This window comes from Condylura cristata, unplaced genomic scaffold, assembly GCF_000260355.1.
Source record: "Condylura cristata isolate star-nosed mole 26May11 unplaced genomic scaffold, ConCri1.0 scaffold00010, whole genome shotgun sequence".
Lineage (NCBI taxonomy): Eukaryota > Metazoa > Chordata > Mammalia > Eulipotyphla > Talpidae > Condylura > Condylura cristata.
In genome coordinates this window covers 29,862,551-29,889,181 of record NW_004567111.1, presented here as the reverse complement: position 1 = coordinate 29,889,181, position 26,631 = coordinate 29,862,551, and the positions used below count along the sequence as shown (strand labels likewise).

The 26,631-nt window shown below is 36.9% G+C and overlaps 1 protein-coding gene across 4 annotated transcripts in view; it reads right to left on the bottom strand.

The window, feature by feature from the left end:
* DIAPH3 (diaphanous-related formin 3) overlaps window positions 1-26,631 on the bottom strand; it is a 442,990-nt gene that overhangs the window by 92,119 nt on the left and 324,240 nt on the right. For all 4 annotated transcript variants that reach the window (XM_004680109.2, XM_004680110.2, XM_004680111.2 and 1 more), the window contains 2 exons: window positions 12,536-12,631; window positions 11,999-12,058 (listed from right to left, as the gene is read on the bottom strand). In XM_004680109.2, coding sequence (XP_004680166.1) covers window positions 11,999-12,058; window positions 12,536-12,631 — 156 coding nt within the window. The remainder of the gene's footprint in view (window positions 1-11,998; window positions 12,059-12,535; window positions 12,632-26,631) is intronic.

Genomic DNA, 26,631 nt, shown 5'->3' with positions numbered 1-26,631 from the left:
GTAGGCAGGCAGCTCTGGGGTGCTCTTGTAAGCAAGCCAGCATTGATTTTTTTTTTTGAGGGGAGGGAATCCAAATTCTAGTACCTGAAGACCCTTACTATGGACTGTTCCTTACCTCCAAAGAACACCTATTGGTACTTAGTTCTAAGCAATAAATTGGGGCCAGAAGAGGATTTTGTTCTTCTTTTCTCCTCAAGACTTTCTTCTGTGTTCAAGCAACCTGTTTTCAGTGGAGTCCTTCATCTTTGCCTTGTATTAGCATAATTTCCCCAATCAATATACCTCTCATCTCCTGGATGGGTTAAAGGAGGCGGAGGAGTACAGCATAATGGTTACAAGTCTGGTCTTGGAGCCACAGTGCCTCAATGAAAGTTACACTGCTCTTGCCATCCCTCATTTCCAGTTCTATTCTCCAGTCCTTCTGCTGTGGTTCCTGGACTCCATCACTTCTGGCCCTTCTGTCTTGCTAGAGGAGTAAATTGGTCAGTTTCTCATTGGGGTCACCTGTTGGAGGTGCAAGGACTCCTGGAAAAGGAGTCCTTCCACCTGGGACACATGACTGTGGCCTATCTGGAAAGATGGTCTGCACAGACACAATCAAGTTAAAATAGGGTCATAATAGATTAGTGTGAGCCCTTATCAAAAGACGAGTCTCCTTTTGAGGACACAGATATGTAGGGAAAATGTGATGTGAAGATGAATTCAGAGATTAGAGCAGTGCAGCGGAAGTCAAAGAACCCCAGGACGTCTGGCAACTACTAGAATCACAAGAGAGAAAGGAACACATTCATTGCAGAACCTCCAGAAACAATTCTGTCAACACTTTTGTTAGACTTTGAGTCTCTGGATTGTGAGAGAATTTTCTATTGTTTTAAGGCCCCCAGGTGGTAGTGATTTGTTATGGTAGCCTTGGAAACAAACACACCTAAATTTCAGCTCTTTCCTTCATGCATTCTTTTCTATATTCTTTCCTTCTTTATATGCTGTTGTTCTACATTAACAATAACTTAATTTCACAGAGGCTGAGATTGTTTTTTTCTTATTTGTCCTCCCACTGGCTTTGTGGTGACTCCCAAGAGGAAATGGGGGGGGGGGTACATCTTTATTATCCTATTTTAAAGCTAACTCTCTAAGGTCATTTATTTTTTCATATCACTTCATACACTTTCAATGCAGTATGGGAAACAGTCATAGAGCAAAAATTAATGTTAATGTCACCAATTACTACACCCATGTTGCATACCACTATCATTCTGCTCAAGAATTTACAACTTTCTCTTAAAATATGTATAAATGGTAGGGAAGGGAAGGAAAGCAGAAAAGTTAAAGTATATTGAATTTGTTGACTATCTACTGAGTTCCAAGTACTGTAGCTAATTATTGTCATGTGCTTTCATCTACTCTTCCAAACAGCCTACTGAGAATACAGCATTATTTCTCTTTTTATAGCTGAAGGAAAGCAAAGTCAAATGTTTAATAACCTGCAATGGTCACATCACCCTGTTAGCAAGGCGAGAAGTCAAACCAAGAACTGTTGCTTGTTGGTTCCATCCTGCTTTTCAAGGTCAGACTGCTTTGCCATTCAGATTGAGGTTTCTATAATACACACGAAACTTGACAATCTAGCTAGTTTTATGCTTTTCCAAAGAGTCACTACATAAAACACTTTTATTTATTTTTTTAAGTAACCACAACATGCCAGCCAGGTATCTTGCAAAGCATTTACCTTGAATACTGAGAACAATCTTGAAAGGTGGCTTCTGTATCTGTGGTTCCTTCAAACCGATGTTACTGATGCTACAGATGTTATATTTCATATAATAAAATATAAACCTGACAGTACTTCAGGGAAAATGAGCTTACCACCAAGTGTTGTATTCAGAAAGTCCTCAAACAGGCCACGCAGGTGGCACACATCTAGGAGAAAACCGGTGACGTGAGAGTCACCATTCACCCCTGCTGGAATGCCTTCCTCTTCTGGAACACAACACCCAAACAGTGCTGAAAAACACACTGTATAAAGATGTTCTGGGGCCCTCCCAGGTGGCGCAACAGGTTAAACCACAGCACTAAGAAGCTTAAGCCACTTCTGCATGAATTCGGACCCCGCCTGCCCCAGAGGTGATAAACATGGCGCGGCAGACCCCTCCTGACCCGCCCGCTGCTCCCCTCAGCAGTGTACTTCATCGATCTGCCAGTTCTGCTCCCCACTCTGTCTCTGGTGAATCCTCTCACCCTTCGCATCTCTGGCCTGTACCCCAGTCCTGTAATAATAAATAAATCTTAAGAAAAAAAAAGATGTTCCAATAGTTTCTTCTATCTTCCTAAATACTATACTGCTTGAAAACATGAACTATCAATACTTCTAAAAAATGTGCTGACCATGCTTGGCTCAGGCATGAAAGCACACCTGGCCTGCTCACTGCACAGGTGACTACTATGGTTACAGTTGAAGATTAATGTTAAGAACCTTTAGGCTATTGGGAAACCAAGTACTCTTTGTCATAGGGCTTGCCAAGCAGCATGGCTTCTTTTCCACCCTTCAGCCATCACAGACTGCTAACTGCTATTATTATAATATACAGGTATTATAATACATGTATATAGCTATACATGTATTATTATATTATACATGTAATAGCTCCCCAGTTCAGCTGGGTCATGGGTGCAAAAATTACTTTGCATTGCCTTGAGCAGCTACCTTCAATCCCAGGGTTGATAGTCATTCTCCATGGACCTTGCCTCCCTTCCCACCAAGAAACTATCATTTTTGTGAGAAGAGCTCCAATCCTGGTTCTCAGAGAAAACAGATGTTGTCAGGTGAGACCTCCAAACCCTCTCTGACACACTTTTGCATCTACTTCTCCCGTAAATTGTTCCTTTACAGGTTCTAGGCTGTCTATACCTGTGCTCTCCCATTCCATTCCCCAGGACCTGGCCCCCCAATAAGTGTCCCGTTGACCTATAGTGCTATCATACAATCCTATTCCAATTAAAAGTAATGGTTTATTTCTCATATAAAAAGATAAGCCATAAAGTCTTAATTGAATGATTTTGTTACCAGGGCAAAGGGTCTAAGAGCTGTCATTGGCTCAGAACCTCTCTTGCTCATTCTGAGTTCCACTATCCATTGCCACAAATGCCATAGGAACATTTGGTACAGCGGAAAAGAAAATATTCTAGGGATAGAGTGAGAGGGAAGGGTTCAGTAGGAGCTGGGATCTGCAAAGCCACATGCAAAGTCTTACCAAGTCCAGCCATCACCAAGGAGGCAGGTTGCAGCTGAGGCCTGGCACTCGCCCCACTCCTTTACCCACCCTCCAGAGGTGGGCATGAAAGGGCCCCACTAGGCTGGCTGGATGGGGTGGGCAGCTGCCTTAGGCAGCAGCTCTGCTAAAAGCAGTTGCAAGCCTCCCTTCGTCCTCCTCATTAATGACTCCCCAAATGGTCTCCTCTATCCCCTTGCCTGCAGCACCTGCCCCCAAGATGTTGGCGGCAGAGTTCAGCCCTAGGCACTGCTCAAGTCACCTAGGATCTCTTCATCAGTTTAACAATTCAAAGTTTGTATCGATGAGCAGCTTTTTTAAGATGGCTTCTGAAGCCAAGTGGGTCAACTACTCAGGCATTCTGGGTCTTCCCTAAGTATACAGGAGGTTATGTTATTACTGTATGTTATAATATACTAATAATATGTTATTACTAAAACTTCTTGTTCGATTTTTCTCTTATCACCCTGTCTGATGTTTATTTTCCAGCTAGAAGGACCCAGAAAACTACAGGACAATTTTCTTTGCATCCTGATAGGAATAAAGGTCAGCAAATTTAAAAAGCAAAACTTATCAGGAGAGTAAGATTTGGAAATGAAGATTGCTACCTAAAAAAACCAAACCAAACCAAATAAAGCAGCCCATACATCCATCCTCTCCAGAACTCCTCTGCAGAAAACAAAGACAATAAAGCCAATGTCATGCGAAATGTTCATTAAACTATGAACCATCTTAGCTGTAGCTATTTTTCTGTTTCTTTCTTTTATATCTAGGCTTTTAGAAAGGTCAGCCTCGGCTCCATCAACCAGTGCTTTCTGACTTCAGCTTATTACTATTCTATGAAACTGTTCTTCCAGAGGTTTAGCATAGGAGAGAAGGGGCAGGAGCTGGTAGGAAGGAGTAGACTAAAACCCTGTGTAAAATACCTTGAAAGCAATACCCCTCTTACTCCACCAGGAGACACCAAGTGACCACTACAAGACCTCTGTGGGGTGGTAGTAGCCAGCACGCTGCCATCTTGGAAGGAAAAATGCACAGGCCACCAGCAAGCCCAAAAGGGGCACGTGTGGAAAATCAACAGCTGTTTTAGCACTTGCTGCCTTGCTGCCCACCCTAGATTGCCCAACAGTAGAGGATTCCTGCAGCACCACTACCCATACTGGAGAATTCTGTCAATACACCCAATGACGGGACCCTTTAAAAATCCTTTCTCTGTTCACTGGGAGAGTCAGCCTGAACCTTTCCTTCCCAGAGCTGTCTGCCTGTGATACATGTCCAGTAAGATTTGTCTGCAATTTGCCCTGCCTCCTTGTTGGAGCCTTTGACAAGGAGCAAAAAATGCTGAAGGAAACCCCAGGTCGGCACAAGGTGAGCAATGACAGCCACGTCCTTCCTGTCGGTCTGTTCCAGGTGTTGCCCATGTAGGCTGCAGAGCTCAGAGAAACTGCACACCTTCCTCCCTGAGTGGTCAGTCACACGGCCGGCCAAGGCACCGAGGAAGTCTTTCGCTCCCTGGGTCCTGAATGAATCGCCACTTCAGCACCATTTATTGGACTGCAATTATCTGAAACAATTTACATGTCACTAAATGGTAGATCCTCCAACTATTTGACATATTTCCCACATTTGTGATTAGTCAATGAAAGTTTAGTTCTCAAATGTCAAATAATTATAGTACAACTGTTTTCCTTTTAGATATATACAAAACACAACGTGCAAAAGTAGAAAAAAATTGTAACCAGTATTCAATATCAACCAGTATAAAATAATTATTTGCTTTTGGGGGAAAAGTTGACAAAATCAACAGTTTGTTTCATCATGAAAATATGCATAAACACACACACACACACACACACACACAGAAAAACACACTCACCAAATCTAAAGTGCAAGTACAGAGTTTAAGAGTTTCTAAAGTCCACCCACTTAATGACATTTTATAAGGCCAGATTCTGAGCCTGTGTTATAAATGAGGAAGAATTTAGAGTGGTTCAAACAATGTAAAAGATCACAGTAATTGTAGTCTACTAAACAAGACAAACAGAACAAGATTGGTTAATGAAACTTAGTTCAGGGGACCCACAGACATCATTTTCCTTATATAATAAATATCTCTTCTCTATCACCTTTCCTTTAAATCTAACCCCAGTCTTGCTACGACTTGCACATATATGGGAATGTTCATAAAATAACAGCTATTTTTAATTTCTTGCACAAATGTCCTTTCGAAACTACATGAGATACTCTCTACTTCACTACTAGAGAATTTTCTAACTTATTTGAAAATTATCCTACAGCCTAAGTGTCTGCTGGATAATGACTGAGCCAAAAGGTTGCTCTGCCCTGACAAAATTAGGAAGATCATCCCTGTCCACCTTCAGGGCTTCCTTACCTAGGCAGGAGTCCTGCTGAGTCTGTTCTCCTTTTGCTTGACTACATAGTAAATATAAGAGAGCGATGTTTGAAGAAAAGTGAAATCATGCAAATTGTTTTACATTCTTGGCCTAAAAACGTCCACTTAAAAAGCATTTAAACCTTTGACAGTTACAGGTAGCATGTGATTCTGCTTGAAAGCCCAAGTGTACGGGTGTCAAAAGCAATTAGTATTTTAATAGCTTCCTTTCTTAGGTTATTTCACAGGCACAAGTTCATCAGAAGGAGAACAAAAAAAATGATCAAGAAAATAAGCTAGAGACATTCAGCTAAATCATGTGTAATTTTACTGTATTCTTCCTTATGCTCTTTCTACTTTAAAATAGGCTCGAATTTAAAGAAATTGAGATGGTAATTGTCAAGATTTTACTACTTTGATAGGAAAGGTTTTCTAGGCAGATGCTGCTTTGGTTTTGCCCTCAGTTTCCATTGAAGCTTTAAGGCAACTTGTGCTCAGTACCACCAATGAAAACTAGAAATTCCCTAATTTTGTCACAAGAAAAATTCTTGCTGCTTGGGGAAAAGTGGGTGAAGGAAAAAGGGGATATCAGGCTGAGTGGACTAGGGATAGGGCAGCTACATATGAAGTCTTGACACATCAAAGTCTGTCTTGTGTCTCTCCTTAGAGTTTTTTTGTGGAAAATATGCTAATCTGAAGATATCTAACTAGCTTCACATTTAATTCTAGCTTCAAATCTTAGAGTGGCAGAGCAGCTGTGCCTGGAGGCAATACAATCTTATTTCTATAAAAATCTCTCAATGCTCCATATATAAGTGGAAGAGTAAAAATAGGTAATCAAATCCAAATTAAGGCTATTAAGAATTGATTTAGTATAAAGATAATATAGCAAGATTTTGTTTAGGTTATGTATGTTCATTACAAAATGTGTAATATTTGTTTGCCTAAAATTTTGATTATGTTTTATCTTATTTTGTCACAGTTACATAGTTTTATCATTAGGGGTTTTAATTGCATATAGTTTATAGAATCCTTTCTGATTACTCTATATCCATTTAACTGAAGAAAAAAAAAAGCCACTGTACTACTAAATGAAGAGAGAACCATCTGATGAGGGCATAATCAAACTGCAGGCAGATGCAATGTAAGGTGTGGTTAAATAGTTTGTATTTGCGAAACCTTTGTCACAAACATCTTACAGCATCTACGTAAGTGTATAAGGGGAAGAGAAATCTCTGAAGAGAGTAGAACCAAATGTGTCCTGAATGCTAGTCACTCATGGTATAAAGAAAAACAGAGAAATGAAGTCCTTGAAAAATCTTCCTTCTAGCTTTCATAACGTGGGCTCCACCACTATGTGATCTCCCCATATTAATCTCATGTTCAGTCTTTATTTTTATTCATCTCTGCCCATTCCTAATGTTCAGCCATCAACATGCCATTCTGTAGATTTAAAGATTTTACTGTTGTAATTTATTTACCATTCTCTGTAAGCGATTCTTAACCCAAATCTATAAGTCTGGCTTCTTTCCTCAAATCTTGATGAACTCTGACTCTTTCTCTATTATGTGCAGTGGATCCATGTCTGCATGGAAGTGACTGTGAAGTCCTTTCCATTCATTCCTGTCTCAAGGTTTGTCACTCAGTTCTTTACTGACTGCTCAGGGTTTTTTTTCATTTTCCTGTTCAAAAAACCTTAACAGTTAAAATTGTTGGTCTAAATCAGACTCTGAATGTACTTCTTCCCTATCTATTCTTAAATTTCAGCCAGGCCATTTGATTCACTAATATCTGAATGTGATCTAAATTTTATAAAAATGCATTAATTATATGATGACCTTAAAAGGGGACATTATACTATTTTCATAGATAGTGTAGAACCTTTCAGGGTGGAATGCACTGTGTTGAGCAAGAAATGAGAAAACGCAGTATACTCATTAGTAGATGCATTTTTCTATTTGTTGCTCTTAAACCTGACCTTCTTGATAAGTAAGGGAAACAAATCTAATTAATAAGTAACCTTCCTCATCTAAAGGCTAAACACTAAAATCAAGATTGAGTAATATCCTCCACCTTTGATCCAAGTACTTTTAGCAACACAGATCAGTGATGGCCAGTTATCAACTTCTGATACAACTAGAGTTTTTGCAATTAACATATTAAATCACACTTATTTAGGTGACAAAGAGAAACCTGTTTTGCTCAATATACATTTAAACCTAAATATAAACATGTTTGCTCATTTGACAGATTATTTCTGGACATCTAAGTATTGGGCACCAGTCCAGGTAAGGACTGGGTTTATAGCAGTAAACTAGACAGATGACTCTTTACTGCTTGCCTGCACCCTGATGGTGCTCACAGCAATATGGTAGATAATGAATATGAACATTTTCATGGAGTATTGAAAAATGGGAAAAACGAGGGTGCTATTAATACATGTAGTTTTGTAGAATACATGTTAGGGTACAAACAGGACCTCTTGAGAAAGTATACACATGTTTCTGTTGCTTCTGGGCTTCCCCTTGCACTAAAATTTTTTGCTTTCATTTGTACTCCTCTCTTTCAACTAAAATTGTACTTCACGTCCTTCTAGGAACTATATCTGGATTGTCCTCACTGGTGTCCTGGACATCTTGGTCAATTGAAACTTTTTTGCGTATATTTCTATCCTATCATTAACTAAATGCACAAAAATTACTAGCCATATGTCTCCCAAATAAATGTAAATTCTTAGAAGGCACCTATTTCAGGGGTCTAGCAAATGCTTAATGAATTCTGCTAAACCAGTAATGAAAGAAAATAGCAAATGCTTGATTTCTGTCTAAGCCTTAACAACCAAACAAAAAATAAAACAGGCAAAGGTATGGACCAAAGTATTTTTGGTAGCAGTTTGGCGCACAGCACAGAATTGGGTTATTCATAGTATACAATATCTACACTTTTGAAGCCAGCTCATAGGTGTCAAAATGTTGGAGGTCTGTGTTTAATCTCTCTTGATATATAGATAGATTGGTCGATTTATCTATTTTAAATGTCTATGTAAAACTGAATGACTTTTGGATCATAGCTCTGGTTTAAAAGACACAAATATACAGAAAACAAAATATTAAAAGATAAAAACAATTCTTGGCTTTAAAGATTTGTAGCTCTAAATAATGCACATAATAGTTTATATATCATTACATATTAATATAACATTACATATTGATCCCTATATCATTACATATTAATATGTTAGCTACTATATTAATATACTATTATATAAGCTAGCTCGATCACTACATCATTATATATTAATGTCAGCTACTATATTAATATACTATTATATAAGCTAGGTCGATCACTACATTATTATATATTAATGTCAGCTACTATATTAATATACTACTATATGACCTAACTCTTTGTAGTACAGTATACATTTGTTAAAATTGATATTTTTTCTTTATTTTCTTAAGATTTATTTATTTATGCACACAAGAGCTGGTGTACAGATCAGACATGGAGAGGTGGTGAGGATTCACCAGACAGAGTAGGGAACAGAACAGGCAGATCTACTGAGACACATTGCTGAGCAGCAGGCAAGACAGGTGAGGTCTGCTGTGCCACGTGGGTCACCTCCCTGGCCAGGGGTCAAACACATGCTGTAGTGGCTGTGGATAGCTTCATAGCACTGCATCTTAACCCCTGTGCCACCAGGGATGGCCCAAAATTGATATACTTTCATAAAAAATATATTAAAAGAAACAGTGATGCTAATTCAGGAACTAGTGTATCTTTATAATTCAAGTCTCAGAAAAGGAAAAGAATGCTGAACTAGTAGTTAAATGTAGCAAGAAGAGAGGGGGACCCCCACAGGTAAGAAAACCTCTAAGAGGGTGTATCTCAATAGTTCAAACTTTTGTCACCAGACCAAAAAAAAAAATACGCATGATTTATCATTAGTTCCAAAGTAAGAAGATTCCAACAACTGTATTCAGAAAAGGATTTGGCAGCAAGACTGAGAACTTGGACTGGCAAGTCAGACAGACCTGGGTTTGAAACTTGGCCATAGCACTATAAGCAAATTATCAGACCTAGTGAATCCTTGGCTATTTTCAAATCTCAAATATAGATGAAAATACTGATTCACTGACAGGATTACTGAGAGTAACAAATATTTACAAGTATAGTTTTTGGCATTTAATAAGCCAAATAGTAAAAAACTAGCTTACAAGCTAATATTATTTTACCCGGGAGGTAAAGAAATTTAAAATAACCATGGGAGATTTTACAAATTGTTAAAAACCTTAACTACAATATACTTATATAAAATAAAAATATCACATTTGAATTTTGAGTACATGAAAGCAAATTAAAAAGCAAAAGGGATTCAATGTTACATTTCAATCATATAGCACAAGAGTTACTATTGTCAAAGAAAATGTTTTTAGAAATAGATTACAAAATATACTCAAATACCATCTTTTTCTGAAGATAATCATGATTCTTATCTAGAAATGTGAAGGGAAAACACAACAGATAACTGAAAAAAAGATTTTAAGCATTTTTGTACTCTTAGAATATAGAATTTGCACTTAATGATCTATGTCCTCTGACTTGCTGTGTAACCTACTAGCATAACTATCACAATAGTCTTTAGAACCTAAATTAGAACACATAAACTTGAGTAAAGATAGAAAGCAATCCTCATTTGCTTTTCTATAATGCATTGAATTATCACAATTTTAAAGAAACAAAACTTTCATAACCTGGACACTTTGTTAACATTACAGTTACTGAAAGACTGGGTTCAACAAAAACAGCACATAAATTTATCTTTTCCTTCTATAGATACCTGAACTATTTTAAACTAAGCATAACATGGGTATATGTATACCATTATAATCAAACCATGATCTTTGTTTTAGTTGTTATTTCTTAATGACTTGCAAGCAATATGGGCAGAATTGCTTATTGTTTCATGAATAACAAAAAATTAAAGTATGCATATGTAATCAAGAGAAGTACAGTGGGAATCAAAACTGGATTCAGATTTGTCACTAACTACACCTCTGCATTTTGGGGAAGTCCAGCCTCTCTGAATTTTCATTTATTCATCTACAAAACAATCTCTAAGTCCCCAAAACATTCTATCTTATATACATTTTTATTATTATTGTTGTTATTATTTCAATATGCCACAATGACTAAATCTTAAGTCCAAAATTAGGGACTACTTCTCCACAATTCTTCCCTAGTGTTAGAGTAGGATAAGGCAAACATTAACATAAACAGACTGCTAAAAAGAGTTACAAGATTTAAAGATATGCAGAGTTTTGCCTTCTCATTCAGTAAGCACCTACTATATATATATTTTAACTGGAGCAGAAAGGATCTGCACAACCATTCCGAGAGCATTATACTGATATCTATATATTACTTACCTTATGATTTTTCAGGCTTTCCAGGAAATTTGACGCAAGCTTCTGTATTTAGTCACACATTAATAACATTTCTATCATTAGAACTTACCTTTTCCACGTTGAAAAACAGTGCTTAAATGAAACAACCCTTAAACGAAATATGTTTTTTTCATTTAAAAGTTCCACAAACTTTGGTGAAATCAACACTTTGAATAAAAGGCAATCACAACAGTTGGTTTTGTTTCTGACTATGCGAGTAAAACAGAAAATCCCCTTCCCTGCCCAGCAACCCCCACCCAAATAACAGTGAAAATAAGGGGACCAAAGTAAATACAACCCAGTCAAGACTAACTAGCACCATGAAGAGAAGGGTTTTAGTGGGGGTGGGGGTGCAGCACTTGGTTGGGGATTTCTGAGTCAATCTCTGTAACATCAGCCAGTAGGCTGATGCACCGTTTCAGTGATTCTGGCACATCCTTCCCCATCATATCACATGAAACTCATCTGAAATAATGATTTTCACAAAAAGGTGAGACCTGCATTTCAAACTGTACTGGCAAATGCAGTTGAGGAAAATAGATAAAACTCAGTACTTCAAATTATATCTTAAAGTACTACTTAAACTAATATTACAAGAGCACAATGCATTTGAAAGGATGTACTAGACAACACTGACAGAAGTGTAACTTCATATAATAGAAACAAAAAACATTCATTCAAAACTTGAAAGAAGAACCCTAGATATTACGTCAAGGCAATACTGTAGGCTTGGAAAATATGAGTATACAATCTCATAGCAAATATGTGCATCCACACATGTTTCCTATTTTAGTTATATGGAAACTGGGGGACTTCACAGCAATCTACTAAAATCACAGGTCAACAGATAAAAGTAGGTAAGAAGAATAGCATTTATGAATACGGTTTATTACCATGGTTACAAACTTGGAGAACAGGCCTCTGTGACAGTGGGCTGAGACTTTGTCGAATATCTGTTTAAAAAAAGGAAAACACCTTAATAAAGAAGTCTGTTAATCTCAAGGAACATAAACTGTATTAGACTTTTTTCCTAAGGTTAAGTATTTCTAGAAACAAAGCAATTCAATATCCTGAAATACTTGAAGTAATCATTATGACTTTTACTTCCCATTTAATTATGTTCCCATAAACTCCACTGGGATAAGGTACATATGGTTCTTTAGATGAGACTTGTCACACTAATCAGGATTTTCTAGGTTCAGTGCATTGATTTGGTAATGTGCTACTGACATCAGCCAACTGGAATACTTGTCTTGCTGACATTTGTCATTGCAAGGAAGGATTAAGCAAACTTATGAAACTTCTGAAGAATTCCTGCCTGTAGCACTACATTCTTGACACATGACTTTAAAAGAATTTTAAAAAGAAAAAAAAGGTTGTTCTTTGTGATAGTTGCTTAGAAAGTAACATGAAACAAGGATAATGTTCACCTTTCGGCTTAGGTGTCCTTTTCCTTCGGTCGCGGAAGGCAGCTCCCGACTGCAAGGCCTCCAGCAGACTATCCATCACTCCTGTCTCATCACCCTCTGTGAAAAGAGATGCAGGGAATCCCATCAGCCCTTAGGGTTACCATAGCAATGTCAAAGCATACAGAAAAACTAGTGATGGTGATTGGGGGGGTGGGGAGGGCAATGGAAGATCAGATGCCAGAACTAAGCCAGCAATTTCAATAAGATAGGACTTTAACACTCTCATAAATCAAATATGTTTTAATGAAATCTGTCTCATTAGTGCCTTTGTTACTGTCCACTAAAACAGGACTGTGTTCTACTGATTCAGTTCAGAGCACTGCTTTATAATCCCACAGCACAATAACTTTAAATGGAATGTGGCTCTAGTCATAGCTGTGTCTTAGGTTATCATAAATCACATTTCCCTTATAGAAATGGGTTATTTTCAAAGCATCAGCTTCTATTGTAAAATCGACCAGGTGTGGGAAAGTGGTTTTGTTTGTTGTTATGGAGATTTCAATGTCTAAATTTACTGTACAAAATTGTATTTCCAAACTAACTTGTGTGAACATACTCCTGGAAACTATTCTTCATACCAGAGACCAGACATCCCCTGCTTTCAGGTGACAAAGAATAATTACTATAAACTTTCATAAAATGCATGAAAAGTTTGTTTTCTATAATGACAAATAAACCAAAGAGGCTCTCAACATCTAAAGTACTGAATACAGTGGTGATTGGTTCAAAGTGACAGTATGCATACATTTAATGAAGGGTGTGATTATTGAGCCAATTACCTCTACAATATCTTGTAATAGTCATAATTATTTATAGTTGTCAGTGTTAATTAGTCAAAGAATGCTGGGCAAAGAGCCTCCAAGATACCAATGACCCAACCCAAATTCAAATAAAAACAAGACATTTTATTGTGCCTCAGAAGGAGGTTATATGCAGGTATCCACTATGCAATTGTATGGCTAGTATCCAGTTATGTCTAAAGTAATAGACAACGATTTTCCTCTGGATTTTGAATTTCTTTTTCTGACACTCAATCCTTTGCAGTGAACAGATGACAAATGAATGCAGTAGAGTACAAATAACACACTCATTTACAGTTTATAAACAGATATATAAATATAAATATGTAAAGCCCTTTTTCCATCTGGTTCTATTCATATTTTTAGAAAAGTACTAAAGTTACAGGTGTAATCAGAATAAAGGTGGGTGAAAAATAGAGTATTTGGAGGTTGTTAATTTAAATGCAAATTTAAATCTAAAGTGGCTTAATGGCCATTTTAATTAAAATACATTAAATATTCCAGACACTTTAATTAGTAACTACCTAGCTATCTTTGAAAATTTACAGTTTTCAACTCAACTATATTTTTTTCCTGAAAAGAAATGCATGCAATGCTAAACATTTAAGCTAATGAATATATGTCATTAGTAAAAAGAAACATTACAAAAATCCAAAACTTTAAGAAAGCAGGCATCACAGTAATGGAGTACACTTCTTGGAAAAAAAGAACTGCAAAGAAAATTTGAATTGTTAGTAAATTCATTGTTGGTAGTAGTATTGGTTTATTGATTCTGAAACTCCTATGTCAGTAAGATTTAGAACAGGATGTTCGGGGCAGCACAAGTGCTCACAAGGAAATAAAATACAAATGCAGAATGAGAGAAAGAGAGGAAGAAGCATAAAGTTTTGGAATGGATTTAAAGACATTCAAAGTTTTAAAAAAATACTTTTCCTAGCTTAGTGCCCCCAAAGAGTTCACATGTAATGATACTGCAGTGACAATGAACACCTAGTCCTCAGATCGTCGTTTCTAAATATCATTACTCACTAACAGAAGCCAGAATACTTAGAAAAATGGCCGATTCCAGGGCTCAGCTCAAGAATTTGTAAAATGAACTAGAAACATATGGTGTCAGAAAATAAGGGAGTGCTCAGAAACAGAGGGATGTCTCAACAAGTAATGCTGAAAATGAGTTGTTATACACTGGCAAAAAGAATGCTGAACTAATACTGGGGGGGAGAGGGTACATTAAGTATAAGGAAAGAGCAGCTCTTCTTTACAGAATGTCAACTGTCAACCAATCATTATTAAAGATGGGGAAACAGAAAATTCACCAAATAACTTACTACACACATAGTTAAGAAATGATCTGGGAAGCAATGATCAATAGTTGCTAAAAACAAAGTTGTCAGGGAACAGGATATGCAGAAAATCTACAGCTATTATTTACTTAAGTGATCAAATTGTATATTACTAAAAATGGGAAACACTGATAGGCAGTCTCCCGAAGGGGTACTCCAAGACAAGCACACCGCGGGACATGTGCAGTACTTTGCACAAAAACATTTCATATGACTCTAACTATGAAGAAATGATTATTCAGATACAAAGTGGTTCTATGACTTGGCTTAGTGTCTAAAATCAATATCACAAAAGAAGAGAAGAGAAAAAAAATGGGAGAGGATAGGAGAGGGAAAGAAAAAAGGTTAGGAACTGTTCTATATTAAAGGAGAGCACAGAGACAGGATAACTAAATGCAACACACAATCTTTGATTTGTTCTCAGATTGCAAAAAAGTTATGAATGATATTTTTGGGCTAATTAGAAAAAAATTTAAAATAGCTTGGATATTAATTATGTTTTACAATATCAAATCACCTGAATGTGACAATTATATTTAGGGTTAGGTAGGACACTCCCCTTACTCTTAGTGGACAGCTGCTAACATCTTTAGGATCACAGAACAATTTTTACCATGGCTCCAGATTCTCTATTCCATGCCTTTTAACAAGCTGTTCTTTCTACCCAGAATATTTCCTTCCCAATTTTTGCACCAAGCTAACTCCTCATAAAGAGATGTGAGAATACTTCTTGATACACTCTGTGTTGATCTAGTTGTGTGTTCTATGTTCTGATAACAAGTGGTATAGCAAGTCCTTAACACTGCTAACTTCATAATTTCCAGCAATAGGCTAAGAGTTGACTGAAGACAGAGACTGTAGCTTTTACTTAACTTTAGCCCCTAGCAAAATGCTAGTATTACATAGAAAGTCTTCACTAACACTTTAGGTCAATTAACAAACGAGGCACTGATACAGTCACTCAGAAGGACAAAGCATGCAGGAGGGTAAAGGTCATAGATGGAGAGGGGGCCAGGGAAGTGGTGGGAGAAAACGTCACACAGTTTTCTTTCTGTTTTCCTTTGTCCCATCCATCCAGTAGCCAAATTTGTTAAATACACTCCAAGTATCTCATGAATGGAGCCATAGTTCCCTTTTCTAACCAAACTTTATGTACTCAGTTATTTCTCACATGAAATAGCACATGAGTTGTGGAGTCATTTGTTTCCAATTTATTTCTCATTCATTGCACATAATACTAATAAATCCCACAGCAGAATCATGATATTAATCCCTCAGTCACAGATTTTCAGTGTCTTCCACTTCCTACAATTCTTTCTCCTGCCCTGTTCCTAATTCCAATAGCTTTTCTAATCTTATCACTTTCAACACAACCTATTCTTCAGTTAAAGACAAACTTCTGGGATTCTGGTGGCTATTCTTGTCCTCCTTCTCCACATGCATAATGACAAAGACATGCATTATAGTCTGAGCTTTCCACTACTAGCGCGACACTGGACTACTTACATAAGCCTTACTGACACGTGTAACAGAGATAATATCTGTCTAGGGTTAAAGAGAGGATGAAAGAGGTAATACAAATGACAGCATGTGGAAAACTGCTAGGTCATAAAAACCTAGGGTAAATTGATAACTGAACTCCATAGTGCCCTACAGGAAGCTGAGAACATGCCTACTTAATATGTTTCAAGCATTGTTTTCTACATTATATATAGTTTTATATATTTACATATAATATTTATTATATACCTTTATATATTTACATATAATATTTATTATATAACTTTGTACACATTAAATATATCATTTATAGATTATAGATTAAATCTCTGGTAGAGAATATAGTCTCATATATGACATCTTTTCTAAAGGAAACTGATTGTAGTTGTATAGAAGCACAAGTAGATTCAGTAAATAATCTAATGTATAAGATGGAGACATAGTGGTTTTTCAAATGCTAAAAACGCATTTTAAAATTTTCATTTCATACTTACTTACTGAGGGGTTACAGTGTGCCTTACTAGGCCATATGGATACTGCTTAGGGCCTCAAGAATAGAAAATTGGGTCTGGTAAATGAGGGATCTACTTGAGTTACTAGATATATAAGGCTTCCTACTGGGTTTTGACTATACAAATAAACAAAAGATAGTCATGGCAGGCAGTGGGGAAAGAGAGAGTGGATAATAATAACAAGAGTGAGGCTTAATGAAGTATTTAAATGATTCAGATTTATATTATTCTAATACATCCAGCAAAAAAAAAATAGGCATTTTTTATTATAGACTAGAATTCAATATCACTAACAAGTCAATTTATATTCAAAATATTTATAGCTTTTCCCCTGCTATGAAAACTCTTTTAAATAGCCTAACTGTAATAGTCAAAGCTTTCCTACATCTGAGTAACATCTCCCCTTGTATAATTTATAAGTGATATTCTAAAACATCATACAACATCAAGGGAAATGGAAAAGGGTGAGTTAAAGGAGGACATATTACTAAAGCAGAATCCAGAGCATGTGCACACAGGCAGAGGGTGCAGCTGCTAAGGTGTGAGATAGACTTGTCTAAAGTCTCTTGGGTCTATGATTGGAAAACACAAAATGTGGGAACTTAAAAATCAGTTTGGTGGGTTATAGATATTAGAGATGATAGTAGTTTTTCTGGCAGACATGTGAGTATAAGGTAGTCACAGAGACCACTAGTCTCAATTTCAGATGAAAATTTGGCTAATAATTTTACAAGGCAATTTCCTACTAAAAAGATTAGACAGTCTGCACTATGGACCAGAAGCTGAGGAAGGTTGTGAACATATCAGGTCAGACTTGACCCTTGACTTCTAGTTGATAGGGGCACTATGGAAAGTAGTTATGACTGAATCAGGAGGAGCAGTATCTGAGGAACCACCTGCATTTAAACAGTAGGAAAAAATTTATAAGGCGATGATATGAGAGGAATTTGCTTCCCTTTATCCCACTTCCCTCAAGTTTAAACACTGAAATTCAAGAAAACAAGTAAGATCCTAGCAGATTCCAGAATAGATCACATATAAAGGAAAGGAATCAGAAATGGAGGATTTCTCCGTAACAGTACTCAATTCCAGAAGTCAGGAAAAAAACTTTTTCAAATTCTGTAAAGCAGTTATATCTAGTGAAAAATGATGTTGCTAATAAGAAAATGGACATTTCCTGCTCTGTGTACTCTTTCTTAAAAAGAAAGGTGAACCAAGTAAGAAAAACACATAATCCAGGAAAGACAGGTGACAAGATAGCAAAGTAACAAAAAGTATATACTCAAGGCAACACTGTTCCAGATTCAGAGCAGCCAGTCAGCTCACATGGGAGAAAACTGTCATAGGAGAGAACAGTGGCCAAAGAATAGAACGCAAATCTGTTGTGTTGGACCATTTACAAAATGGATTGTTGCTTATTGCTCAGATCTGTCAGAGAGTTTGGACAAAATAGTGACAGGTATATACAAATACAAAGCGTAATTTTAAAAATGTTAGTTTACAGCAGGAATAACATTGCTCAATAGGAAACAATCATTGGATACTAAGTGGATGATGAGGAGATTATACAGTTCCAATTTTATAAACATTGACTCTTTTTTGGCAATTGATTATAACAATCATAATGAGGAGACCCGGAGGTAAAGGAGGAGTTTAAAGGATCAGTATATGTAGCAAGAAAATAAAAGGAGCCTAAATCCCCACCACCTGTAAGGAACCTGGTAATATCTAAAATGAATATATTCATCTAGAAACAGAGAAGAGGTAAATAACAGAAAAAACAAAAAACAAAACTGAATTAAGTGATTATCTCTGGCAAGGCTGCGGGAATTGTGAGGAATGAGGAACGAACAAGGTAGTTTATGCTATCACCCTATTACATTTAACTTAGGAGTTTGTAGACAATACATTTATAAGTACCAATAATTTCAGGAGTTACTGACAGGACAAGACAACTGAGGAAGAGGAAGAGTATCCTTGAAATAAAGGTACTTTCCCCTGATAAGGTCAGGAAGACAGGGAAACAAATAGTACAAGACATCTTGATCAGTATTCAGTATTATTATGGGCATCGGCACAAAGGCCACCTCGTATGGGATTAAAAACAAAACAAAACAGGGCCAGCAGGTACTGAAGACCTTCAGAGATCTAAGACTGAAAGAAGAGCTTTAGGTCTGTAAGATCTTGCAGAAGAGGGAGGGAAACCCATTACACCTTATAGAAAAACTGCACAGGAATAGGGGTTCTTAAGTGATGTGAAATACTAAGGAGAACTCAGACAGGAGCGGAGAACAGAGTTCTGGTGGGAATGTGGAGAGGTAAAACTGAGGATGCGTGCGGTTAAGGCCAACTCAACAAAGCTTGAAAACGCAAAGCTACGGGGCGGGTTTTATCTTTAATAGAGTTACTAACTTGCTTTACACTGGAAAGTAATATGATAAAATTTTTACCTTAGTATGATCACTAAGGAAAATAAGGAGCATGTTTAGTGATTTAAACTCGCAAAATGTGATTGCAGGGTCCAAGTGAGAAAAGTGGGGGAAAAGACGGGAGAGTGAAAATTCTTGGTCAGAATAGAAGTGAGTATTTTTAAAATGTGAGCATTAAAGTGAAGTTGAGGCTAATTTGAAGATATCACCTCGGCCAAATAGACATATGCTGATACCTTGACACCATTTGCCAAGAACCAAGTCATCTTTGTTTGGTGGTAGAGTGTGCCGAACCTAGAGAAGCGTTCAGTTTTGGGTAAGTTGAAATGCTGGTGAGCTATCCAACTTTTGTGACTAAAAGCATCTAAAAGAAACGACCTCACAAACATAATACATGGGGGAGAGCAACTACGTTAATAGGAGCATAATGGCTGCATTTGAAGCCATCGTAGAGTGTTTAATCACAGAGAAGTGGTAGAGAACACAAGATTGAATTAAAACAATTTGGATTTCAGTAAGGGACTCCTAATTAGAAACCAAGGTGACTTTGGCCAAATTAACATTCCCTTTCCTCTTCCCCCTCAGCTTAAATGTGAGAATAACAATACCTGTTTCACAAGGTTATATGGAGATTAAAGGAGAGAAATCCTATGTATCATTAAGCAGAATGCTTGGCACATAGTAAGAATTTAGTAACAGTTCCTCTCCATTGTGGTGGTTGCTGGTATCATGGTGGTGCATGAGCTCTCTTAGGATTCCTGTATGTTAACGAGAGAGCTGAGAGTGTGCTAAAAGGCAAACTAATATATAAAGGCAACTAATACATAGAGTGGACTTTGGCAAGAAATGGCTCTTCTCAACCTGTGACCATGTGACCATTTCTGTTGGGTTTACTTTACATGTTGTTAACTTCTATCTTCTCTTGATAACCTTTAAGTTTCACCATATTTTATGATTTCACTAGTATTGAAAGATATAAGGATAATCACACAGAATTTAGTGGGGATATGGATGAAAAGTTCAGTTTCTTCAAAGAAACTGTTGAAAGCGAGCAGCTGCTGCATACAATTCAGAGGCTTGTAGTTTATCCAACTCTTTCTAAAAGAAACGGGGAAGACAGTTGCCTTTAAAAAAATTTCATGAATTACTGTTTGCTGTTGCTGGTTGTAGATCTTCTGGGAACCAGATTATATTTGCTTAACCTAGTTCAGTCTTTAAGCTTCTATAACAAAGCTCAAAATACTACTTAAACCAGATGGCAAAATTACAGGAGCTATCTTAAAACAATCTGAATTTGTTGTAATCTAGATGTGGTACTTAAAAATGTATTTGAGTTAGGAAATTAGGAAGTCAATCCCAATTCACTGGGATTTAACTGACGAAAGGATAATTAGAACTGTCTTTTTAAACAGTCATTAAGTGATGAGTTCAGCCAAAAGACATGGAATTTCATACATAAAAACCTAATGGTTTAATATTTGTTTATCCCCCTTTATTTGCACGAGTGGAATGAAATGTTCCCTTTCCTTAGTTTTTAAAACTAATGAACACAATTGCAGAATTTCCAAAAAACAAATTTCTTGCAGCTCATTTGATGTTCTCAAATAAAAAATGCACAGCCACTTCTGGACTATAAGCATTCTAAAGGCACAAGATTTAAATGTAACCAAATGCTCAATGAACGTGTTTGCCATTAAAAAACATTACAGCAAAGGTGAGAATGCAAACTGGTCCAACCACTATGGAAAGATGTGGAGGATTCTCAAACTACCAAAATTGGAGCTTCTTTATGACCCAACAATGCCATACCTAGGAATCTATGCAAAAGACACAAAAGCATTACTTCACAAGGATACCTGTATCCCTATATTTACTGCAGCACTATTTACAATAGGGAAGATATGGAAACTACAAAAATGCCCAAAAATAGATGAGTGGATCAAGATGATGTGGTATATATACACAATGGAATACTATTCAGCAATCAAAATGATAAACTCATGTCCTTCACAGCAACATGAATGGAGCTAGAATGGATTATGTTCAGAGAAATAGCAGCCAGAAGGAAAAAAAGATTAATTTTAGATTATTTCACTATAGGAGGAATATAGGGGAACCAAAGAAGGGGTCAGGAAAAAAAAATATATTAAAAAAAAAAACGTAGCAGACAACTATACATCAGACATTCTGCAAGGGAGGGGGAGTTAGAGGGATAAAAACAGGGGAAAGAAGAGCACTAGGGATTACGGTGATGGTTCACAGGTGAATTGGGGGTGGCATTTTACAGTGAATACATCTGAAAGGTAAAAGCATACCAGCATGCACTGTACAAAAATGAAAAATGATCTAATATATGTATTTAAATTAAAAATAAAACAAATCTAACAGTAAAATTTTTGTTGGGTCATATTAAGAAATTCTACAGAAGATATTTTACACACACACACACACACACACACAGAATAACACCAAAAATCCAATAAATAAGACTATGTCTAAAGTACATTAATGTCTAAAGAACATTAATCTCACATGCTGAGTGCATGTGTGCATACCTATTTGTATTGTGTAGAAGTTATAGGTGACTGGGTTGTTGAGTAACTTTGGAAAATAATGTATTGTATACACTTCTTTTGGCACTATACATCAATACATACCAAATCTGAGCAGAAATAGAATTCACTATTATTGATAAATCTAGCATTTAAAATTGGGGGATGCTAAGAAAATGTTCAGTAACAACAGTATTAAGATACTTCTGTGCTATTCACATCATAATAAATTGTGACATTATCAAACATTCCAACACAAAAAAATTAAATCTCAAATATGTAGTAGACAATATAGAAAAATGTATTTTTCATCTGTTGTGGGTTTTTCTCCTAATAAAAAATCTAAATACCTAAATGTCCTATTGATTATACTATACCAAATGTCTCCAGATCAAAAGAACAAGAAAAACTACACAAACAATGAAAGGATAAACTAGACAACATTTGAAACACAGGAATTCTAAGTCTGATATTCCCGAAATAACATTATGACTCAGTAAGAGAAAGGCCACCAGTTCAATAAAAAGCCTAACCAAATGTGGACAAGTAATATGCTGAAGAAATGCATCTTTGGGGCATCCCTGATGGCACAAAGGGTGAACTCTCAGCACTATGAAGCTTTCTGCAGCCATAGCAGCATGAGTTTGATCCCTGGCTGGGCAGCTGACTCACACAGCACAGCAGACCTCTCCTATCTCACCCACTGATCACCTCAGCAGAGAATTTAAGTCAGTCTGCCTGCTCTGTTCCCCACTCTGACTGGTCAATCCTCTCACAGCCCCACAGCCCACCACACACCTCTGGCCTATACCCCAGTTCTTGTCTATATAAATAAATAAAATAACACTTTAAAAAAGAAAGAAATGCATCTTTAAAATAAGTGTCTTTTATCCCGAGGAGATAATTCTCAACCCTTTTCATAATTAAAGATAGAAAATACATCAATGAAAAATAATTTTTCACTTATCATCATGGCAACAATAAAAAATGAGGATAATTGCTAAAGGTTGGAAAACAGATCACTCCACACATTGTTGGTGGAAATAAAAAACTAATGTAACCTCTTCGGAATGCAACTGAGCAATCTGTATCTGAAATAAAATTGTACACACCATTGACAGAATAATTTTATTCTAAGAAAATTATCCTATTATTAGACCAAGGGACAACAGCATCAGAATAAAGTCCCTGCTTAGCTGCAAAGAAATTAAATTGAGAAGTCCAGACAGGCACTGTTTTTGTGGATCTTCCAACAGGCGTAGGGGGGGAGGGGTGTAAAGGAGAGTGGTGGGAGTGTGGGTGGGGTCAGAACTAGAGTACCTTACAATTGCCAGGGACAAACACTGACCAGAATCAACAGAACAATTTGGAGAAATTGCAGCTCAAGAGAACAAATGGAGCGTGGAGGGAGAGGTGGCTGTTGGGGTGTAAACTACAGTTTAGATTTGCACTCCAGGGAAGGCAAAGTGAGTGTTGAAGATCTAGCCAAAGGAGATGAGACATGGGCATAAATGCTATGGGGAGCCAGGAAGACTGTCAGAGATTGAGGTACAAAATGGAAAACAAGTTCAGAAAGGCACAACTAAACCTGCCCAGCGCCCCCATGATGGTGGGATATGGCAACAAGCAGATAAACTGAGGTATTATTGGAATGCTCTGGGGTTGCATATGGGGCCAGTACACAGACTGCTGAGACACAGGACTGAGTCCTTAGAGAACAGAGCCAGCCAGCAGTGTGGACACAGGTAAGAGTCAAAGGAGAACTAGCACTCAGCACCTGCTTAAGTCCAGACCCTGCAGACACAGCTACAGATTGGCTCTCCCAGTCATACAGCTCCATCTACTGGGATTATGGAAGCTATGCACCCTTAATTTTTATAATGTAAATAATAAGGAAAAGACTTCAAAAGCCAATCTGTGCCCTCAGGGGATTTTCACACCTCAGGGAGAGAACAGATGTCCAGGGTATGGAAGAATTTTCTTATTATCAGATATAGAATTTAAAATTGTCCTGATAAAGTTCAGGGAAAAAATGGAAAACTCTGGAAAGCAATCAATATCCTGAAAAATAAAATTAATGAACAAGAGGATTGACATTAAAGATTTAAATAAGAAAATAACATACTTGCAAAGAAAACTACAAAGCACTGCTAAAAGAAATAGAAGACAGAAAGAAATGAAATGGTATTCCCTGCTCATGGCTTTGAAGAATAAATACTGCCAAAATGCCCATCTTACCTAAAGCAATAAACTGATTTAATGCAATTCTTACCAAAGTTTCAATGGCATTCTTAAAAGAAATAGAACAAATGTTCTATTTCTGAGGCTGAAATGCATAACCACAAAAGGCCCTGAATAAGAAATTCTGACAAAATAGAGGGTGAATGGAAGAAGTCGTCACATGAGTGAACTTCAAATTAGACTACAAAACAACAATATCAAGAATATGGTGGAGGTGGGGGGACACAGAAACCAATGAAATAGAATTCAGTAATAAATCCACATCTACACAGAGTTAATCTATGACAAAGAAGCCAAGAATTTACACTTGAGCAAGGAAAACCTGTTTGATAAATAATGTTGGGAAAATTGGACAAATAAATGCAGAAAACAGAAACAAGCTCTATCTTACAACATACCCAAAAATCAACTCAAAATGGATAAAAGACTTGGATATAAGGCCTGGAACTATAAAACACACAGATGAAAACAGGGAAAACACTACACAGCATAGTCTTCACAGATGTTTTTTGTGGATTCATCTCTAGCAGCAAAGAAAACAAACTATAAACACTTGGGACTCCATCCAACTTAAAAACTTCTGTAAAATAAAACAAATTGCCAATAAAACAAAGACACATACTACTGAAAGGGAGAAAATATTTGTACCCCATAGAGCTAACAAGGGGCTGGTATCCAAGATCTTCATATAATCCAATAAGAATAAAGTAATCTTATCAAATAGTATGTACAGAAGCTAAATAGGAACTTGTGCAAAGAAGACACACAGAAGGTAGTCAGGCACATTCAATAAATGCTTATCCCTACTTATCTCAGAGAAATGTAAATCAGAAACACAAGAAAATACCTCATTCCTGTGAGAATGGTCCAAGTCAAAAATTCAAAACAAGTGTTAGTAAAAATGCTGAGAAAAGGGAACTTTCTTACGTTGTTGGTGGAAATATAGATCAGTTCAGTCCCTATTAAAACAGTGCAGAAAAGGACCCTCCCTGGTGGCACAAGGGGGTTAAAGCACAGCACTATGAAGCTCTCCACAGGCACTGCAGCAGGAGTTCAATCCCCCGCAAGGGATCTAACCCACATGGTGCAACAGATCTATCCAGTCCCAGCACCTGCTTTCCTCAGCAGTGTATCTCAGTCAATCTGCCTGTTCTGTGCCCCACTCTGCCTTTGGTAAATCCCCTCACCCTCAACACCTATAGGCTGTACCCCAGTTCTTCTATGCATAGATAAATCTTTTTTAAAAAGTACAGAAGATTCTCGAAATATTAAAAATAGATCTATCATAAGGCCCAGCAATTCTACTCATAGGTATCTAGCTGTAGGATGCAAAAACACTACTTTGAAGGCAAATGTATTCTGCACAGCACTGTTTACCATAACCACCTGAGTGTTGAAATACAGAGAAGTGCACCAGCAGATGCAGTATGTAGACATGTTCAAATACTACTCAGTTATTGAAAACTTAAACTGTTGCTATTTGTGGACCACAGATACATAAAGAGGGAATTATCTTAAATGAAATAAGTCAGGAAGAGAACAATTTATTAAGGGTCATGTCTTAAATGCTCAAAATAGCAAAACAAAACAGTCAAACTAACAAACCCTAGACAGCTGACTGAAGAACTGAGGCTACTAGAGAATGAGAGACTGAGAGAGAAGTAACTGTGGTCTGTGGCTATGGTGCTTTGGTGGAGGTGGTGGTGTAACAACACCTGAAGCTCTCATACCTCTAAAACACAATGAGGTAAATAAACCACTGTTAACAAAGGAACATTAACCTAGGAGAACTCACTTGTATGCAAAGTCACATGGACAAGAGTATCATTATAATGTTAATAATTAGAGATTGGAAATAAACTAAATCTCCATCTGCAAGAGCCAAATTATGACATCCAGCTATACACTAAAGCATGTTCAGATATTAAAAAATGTCGTATTAAAATTGTTGATACATACCATCTCCAAAACATAATACGTGAAAAAAAAAAAAAAAGCCATGTATTTATTCACTGAGGTGAGTGAATACAAACCTTTCTATGACCACGTGTGGCCATAAGCTACAGAGCAGAGGGTAAGTTTTCTGACTTCCTTGCTTAATGATCAGTCTACCACATAGTACAGAAGAAAGGCTTTATTTAATCATCCTTTCTGTGTTAAATGCTTTGTAAAACATCTCCCATGTAAGTATTTAAGTATCCAACTCTGATTAACTTGTTCACAGTAAACTATTCCAACAATTACTAAAGAAGGCAGTATCCAAAAAACAGTATGGACCCCTCGGTGAAAAGAATGTTGTTTAAGTCAGCCTAGAGTGCTGAACAGATGCCTTCAGTTGCAAAAACACAGAATGTCAGGGGGGAAATAATGTATCTATTTTAATATATATGTAGATGTGAAACGATAATGACATTTAACAAGATGTGAGTCTCACATACAGTGAACACCCATGACCCTTTAATCACAGATTAACCCAGAGAGGAAAAGGTTAATTACATGGCATAACACAACCACTTCAGGACAGAAGCTTCACTTGTCATCTACAAGAGTCTCTTCACTTTATTCTGAGACATAAGCTTGGCAATTGCTTTCTTCCCATTGAAAACATATTAGGAAGTTTTAGATTTGTTTTGCCATTTTCTTGTGTCAGGGAATAATTTTTTTTTAAAGATTTATTTAT